Source organism: Ceratina calcarata, unplaced genomic scaffold (genome assembly GCF_001652005.2).
Source record: "Ceratina calcarata isolate Rehan_Ccalc_2016 unplaced genomic scaffold, ASM165200v1 scaffold1446, whole genome shotgun sequence".
NCBI lineage: Eukaryota > Metazoa > Arthropoda > Insecta > Hymenoptera > Apidae > Ceratina > Ceratina calcarata.
In genome coordinates this window covers 1-6,540 of record NW_017135620.1, presented here as the reverse complement: position 1 = coordinate 6,540, position 6,540 = coordinate 1, and the positions used below count along the sequence as shown (strand labels likewise).

At 37.5% G+C, this 6,540-nt stretch overlaps 2 protein-coding genes across 2 annotated transcripts; both read left to right on the top strand.

The window, feature by feature from the left end:
* Window positions 1-8: 8 nt before the first annotated feature.
* On the top strand, window positions 9-2,866 carry LOC108630969 (uncharacterized; the record flags this gene model as incomplete). The annotated part of the gene is made up of 2 exons (XM_018034581.2): window positions 9-930; window positions 2,291-2,866. Coding segments are annotated over 2 exons (1,242 nt in total), but the record flags the coding sequence as incomplete, so codon positions are not given.
* A 383-nt stretch (window positions 2,867-3,249) lies between these two features.
* LOC108630960 (female sterile (1) Nasrat) lies at window positions 3,250-6,410 on the top strand (the record flags this gene model as incomplete). Its single annotated transcript, XM_018034570.1, has 8 exons — window positions 3,250-3,289; window positions 3,363-3,642; window positions 3,923-4,218; window positions 4,289-4,593; window positions 4,655-5,326; window positions 5,439-5,690; window positions 5,750-6,065; window positions 6,139-6,410. Coding segments are annotated over exons 1-8 (2,433 nt in total), but the record flags the coding sequence as incomplete, so codon positions are not given.
* Between the last annotated feature and the right edge of the window lie 130 nt (window positions 6,411-6,540).

Here is a 6,540-nt window from a genome sequence, read left to right as displayed (position 1 = left end):
GTTCCACGTATTCCCTGAATTCTGCAGGATTTCGCCAAGCTACAAGCACCAGCACCACTTCAATGCCGATGAGACCAGAAGTGATGGACTTGTTAGCTTCCATCGGATTACGACCAGACAACAACAGCAACGTGGAAGACGTTTATAAGAAGAATAAAGATATTTTAGAATTAAACAATATTCGTAGTACAAGTTTGACACCTGTCACGACTGATTCCATGTCCATCGTCGATCAGAACGTTGGACCTCCTGGATCTGAGATAAAAAAAGGGGTGGATAATCTAAGTCGGGATGTCCAATTGCTGTTTAAGAAGTTCGGTCTGCAGACTTCGGATTTGGATAAATCTACGAGTACCACTCAGAGAACGACAATTAATTTGAATTCTTATACGAATTTCAAACCCCTACCGACTTCTAATGTGAAGGACGAAGGATTGAAAGAGTTCCTGGCGAGTTTCGGACTGATCGGTGATAACAGGAAACAGAAGTCTATGAGACCGACGACTGAAATGCCGTCTCTGATCGAAGTAGTGCCAGATAACATGCGAGGAATTCTAGAGAACATCGGATTAATTTCTAGGAAGAGGAAGACTGTGGAAGATGTGAAATCCACGGATTCGTCCAAGTTCCATGTGTTCAAACCTCACGAAGCCAAAGTGCAAGACGAAGAACAGAAAAATAAAATCAATGAACTATTGGATACTGTGAAATTAATGCAAGAAGGCAAGGCTGGTATTCAGAACGTTAAACAAGCAGCCAGTGATTTATTACAGTCGACAAAAGTTTTGAAAGAAGGACCAGATCCCGTGAAACTTGAAGAGATTTTCAAGACGTACGAAGAGGATACTCGAAACGAAGTTAAACGACAGGAGGATGAAGAGAAGAGTGAAACGACTACTACAGGAGACGAGGGACAGACCACGACTACTGGTATTAAAAAACTTATGATGTATGTTTTGGGTGGCTCGGAATTCTTGGTTGGAACGATTATTCGAGTATTAACAAGATTTCAGAGTCTACTAATCAATATGTATAATAGGTTTGGAGTGAAGAACTAAATTGTATAGAAGCTCGTAAGTCATTTAGAGCTTTTGACCCTACAGTTTTCCCTGGGGTTTCTCCTCTTCCTTCTATGGCTGTTTACTATTCATGAATGATAGTGGGGCATCGTATCTCATCGCTTTTCAACTACTGGTGCTTTACTCTCTATCTCTATCAAAGTTGCAGATTTCTTAATTTTAATAACAAATAACGATTAAACTTTTCTAATTAAAGATTAAAATTCAATCGAATAATTCGAATTCCTTTCAATCAAGCTAATTAAATAATTTTCTTAATTAAATCCGATTAAAAAATTCAATCATAAATTTTTCTGCAATCCTCATTTTTTAAATGAAATAAGGGAAGCACTTTAATAAGTTCAACTCCGATCGTTAAAAGTATACTTAGGAGTTTCCACGGAAGTTTAATTTCGTGTTTTATTCTAAGTACCAAGTTTGCTGTTTATCGTCAGTTCAAGTCGAAATAGTAGGGCAGCTCAATAGTGGAGTTCGTTAGCCCTGGTTCAGAGGATCTCATCATCAAACTGCGGATCTTTATATAAAATAAAATATTAATTATAAATATTCATAATTTCTGAAAATTTTCTTGTAATTCCATAAAATCAGAATAATTAAAAAATGATATATAAATTGATATTTCTTTTACTTCTCGAAAATGTACATTTCTTATACATTTACACATAAATTCTGAATGAATAAAATCCGCAGTCTGCTGGTTATCTTCACTAATTCTGTAAGTTGTAACAAATTGCGTTTCCTCTCATTGTTGTACGTCCTTCGCATATTCGTAAGAACGCAGCCATTCATTATCTCCCTTAATTAATCGCCGTTTTCTAACACGTCGATTTCTACGTCGAATTTTACTTTCATGCGAAGAAAGAGCGATCTTCCCTGAAAAGGACAATCTCTGGGAAAGATCGATGGAAACTCCGGATCGACCTGGAGCCAACGACTTTCTACCCGCGTCTAACTTTGCTAATTGTGAGAATCTTATTTGTAATACTAATAACACTGTGACTAATGTCGCCGAGAAATCGAGAGCCAGACATAATTTATGGTGATCCTAACAAATCTCTGTAACCCTCATTGTATAACATTCATTCCTCTCTGTGACTGTCGCAATCTCTATGCATTAAAAATTCTTCGGACTCAAAGTGCAATTCTGAACCTCATTACGCGCTTGAAACAAGTCGGCTTCGAACCGATTCATGAATGGAACTTGTCAACAGAACCGGCCGGCGAAACGACGTTAAGCCCGACAACGACAGATTCCGCGAGAGCCGCGTCGGATCAATTAAATTCTGGCGTCGACTCCTCCACGACTTCCTCCAAGAGCTCCTCCAATCTGATGGCTTTGGAAGAGTCCTTCGGTGGAACGACCAAGGCACCGGACACGTCGCTACCACCACGGAGGAAGAGCGGATTGTACTTCCTGGTGGACTGGAACACGTTCCTCGAGGTCGGCGAGGATGAAAAGGAGAAGATAAATCTGAGGTTCCAGCCGAAAGTCGGCGACCGATCGAGATTCCTACCGGTGACTGTCCCGTAGGAATCGAACTTCCCGTCGCGATATTCAGAATCAAAAGGATTATCAATTCGAATAAAATATGTACATAGACGTAGATTTATTATATTGTTAAGGATAAGTGATGGGTTTACGAAAATAGATGCTTCGATCGTTCCGAGGCGAGATAAGACACCGGGGTAATCGTTACGTCACTGGTTTGGTAACACGTTATTTCTGCACGTTGTTTTTGTTTTTTTATTATAACGTTGACTTAATAAAGCGTTTCCTGCGTGGAAAACGGGCGACGGATATCATTTGACCCACATACTCGTGAAAGTGTCCAATTAGCGTAGACGAATGAAACCGAGAAACCAATCGACTGCTAAACTGTCCAAGAGAAGAAAGTTCAAGAGCGATCAAATAATACGATGTTTCACAAACATTTGGAGAACCACTGCGCGAAGTGATACGATTAGCTGATCAAAATATTTTCCGTTCGACGAGCGAGCGGTACGAGTTCTACTTTCCGAGATGAACCGGTCAATTCAGGTTTCCACCATTCTCCTATTTATTTTTCTAATTTCTGTGAAATACACGATTTGCTTGGACGTCGAAAAATTGATCGAAGAAATCGTCTCGTCGCGAATTAAACGGGACGTCGAGGATGTATCGAATATTTGGATGGAATACGAGTTCAACACCGGCGCTGGAAATCGAGAGGGTACAAAATCAGATCCTAAATTTTGCAATAATAATTTCATGAATTAATACAAATTCAAGAAAATAATTTTCAGAACTCGTCGTGACAGACGTGTCTATCCACGAATTCATAGATCTACCGAAAACAGAAACGAAATGGCAATATTTGAATATAATCGGCAGCGATTATTTGTTTCGTGCAGAGGAGTCCACGCTTTATTTCTACGAAGTGGACTTAGATAAAATTTGCATAACGTATTCCTCGAGCTTCGACGCAGAAGGCAATATAATATCGTACAGAGCAGTCAGCCTGCAACCGGAAATGCATTTGATAGTTTTATGCGTGGAATCGAGAAACGCGACCACTTTGCAATGGTACAAGCTAGAAGATAAAAATGTGTTCAAACATTTCTGGACTTGGCCAGTATTGAAACGTATAAAAGATATACAGTTCATCCAACGTGAAAAATCCTATCAATTATTATTGTTAAATGATGAAGAGATTAATTTTGGTGCACGATACTCAGCCATTGACGTCTATGGTTTTTATATTAATTTTCCTAAGAGTATTAATTTATTTTGGTAATTAATTTAACAATTCGATGAACTTTTTTATATTTTATATCGACATTTTAATTCATTTATTTCATCACAGGCTGTACGATGAAATTCCGAAATTGAAAACAGACAGAATTCAAGTTTGTCCTATTCACGAAACCGCATCACTCGCTGTTCAAGGCTCGAACCACGTTTTATTTTATGAAGATCGGAACGTTACCGAAGGGAGTAGTTTCCGCGAATTGCAGAGCATAAAATCGTATAATTTAAGCAATTTCGTCTGTTTCGAAAGTGGATACCTTTCGTTCCTGGCAATATCTGGCCCGGAAGCTGGCCTGTTCCACTTCGTGAACGACGAGTTCGAATTCAACACAGAATCTGAATCTAATTTCGGTATGAATAGATTGAAATATTAATATTTACAATTTTTATATTTCATTCGATGTGATTATGCTTATCACAGATTATCCAGAAATTGCTTGGATCGAGAGTATAAGACCAGATTCCTATAGAGAGGAATCTTTATTGTTGATGCAATTAAAAAATTCTACTGTGCTCGCTCTGACCTGGCAAGGTTTCAGTTTTAAGGGAACTCATTTGCCAAATAAGAATCTCGATCAGTTCGATCTTTCTAAAATTATACCAATTCCAAAATACGGTTTCATGCACGGCAATCAATTGGTGAAAATTCACACTCAGTTGAAAGATGTTATACACCCTGTCCAATATTCTACACAGAGACTGTTGCTCTTGCAAAGTTTACTAGAAGTAAGTTTTTCAAGTACTGACAGAACATCTTTAAGTATTAAAATATTTGTCATTTCTTCAGGAAACGTTGAATCATCAAGACAGAATTCTTAACGAGACAGAAGCTCGTATCGAGAAAAGTTACTTGAAAAACCCAGTCACCGGATTCTGGAATATTAGCGTAGCAGACGTGACAAATGCAACCTTTTCTAAAAACGTATCTTATGGCCAGATCACTATAGGCAACGCGAATTTAACACCCGAAGACGTGGGATTCGACATAGACAATTTTGAGAAACGATTAAAGAGTGTAAAGCAAAAACTGATTGAAATTGATTCGAATTTGGCTAAAGCGAATCAGTTGGATTTCGATTCGGATGTAGAAATATTTGGGAATATAAATTTCGCTGGAAGTCTGACAGTCGAGAATTTAACTGCAGAGTTCATTAATGACGTTAGCATGAACGATTCCTCGTCCCACGATGATTCTACTACGATTGAAGAGACTTTCGATTTCATTCAAGCTGAGAATCTCACGGTGTATTCCGTGAATGGTATCCCATTTAAAGATATTCTGTTCAGCGACGCTATAAAAGATTATCGTCATGTGAACTTTAGTGAAATAAATAAAGTGGAAGTGAATGGAGATATTTCCTTCGAGAACATCAACGGGATTGATTGGAAGATTTTGATGAGAGACATCGTATGGAAAGACGAGCCTAAAGTCATTCCTGGAAACACTGTCATCGAAGGGGTAAGCTTCAATGAGAAGATAAAAAAAAATGAATTTGCATAATCATTCTTGATTTAGAATTCACATAAAATTTTTATAATTAAAATAGAATAAATCTATATTATTTTTTCAGATCCTGACCACAGACACCTTCGATTTAAATCAAATAAATGGCCTAAAATACCCAGAAGACTTCGTCCTGGCCCATAAAAATGGCGAGGCGATTGTAACTGGATTAAAGACGTTCAACACGTTAATAACTTCACGTTTAGAGGACGTGAAAACCCTAAATGGTTTAGATTTTGATGAATACGTAATCCTAGATAAGCATAATGTATTGAAATCGATTTCCTTCGAGAATTTAACAATTGATGAAGAGTTAAGGGTATGTCACGTGATTTATATTTAAATATGTTACATTTTCAAGAGTTTGGATAATTATAGATGGATTGCGAGATGGAAGGATTTAATCAAACGGGTTACCTGTTGTTGAACGAGACGAATAAGATTTCGTCTGACATCAGGTTCATAAATTTGACAGTCTCCGGCGATGTCACGTTCGATACGCTATTTATGGATAAAAAATTACTCAATTTGAATGATTTGTTATTAAAAACCGAGGAGAACGTTGAGATCACAGGGACTAAGACGTTCCTAGGCAAGGTCGAGATGAAGTCCGACGTTACTATTACATCCGGCATGATTAATGGGCATTTGATAGAAGAATTCGTGACTTACGATACAGAACAGACGTTCCCAAGTAAAAATCAATTTATATTATCAATAATAATAATAATTAATTGTCCTGAGAATTTTATATTATTTTATTTCAGATTTAAATAAAATATTGGCGAACGTCACTTTTGGAAACGTCATTTCCGGAGCCGTTGAGAAGTTCGAAGCATTCTTCGAAGAGAATAAAAATGCTGATAATTGTTTAGAAAAAATTCTGATATTCAAGCATCCAATCATCGTAGACGAACTGACTTTCAATACTATAAACAATGATACTTCGTACGATGAGTTCCATCGGAAATTAAACGAAACATTGAAGAACGTTGTTTTCGAGAATTTAATCGTCGACAATATAACTGCTAATAAGATCGTAGCTAAAACTATTAATGGCGTCGATTTTGAAAGCTTAATGAAAAATCTGTCATCCTGCGAGATCATCGATGAGCACATCGATCATTTAGAGACTGATTACCTAAACGCGACTTTCATTAATGGAATGC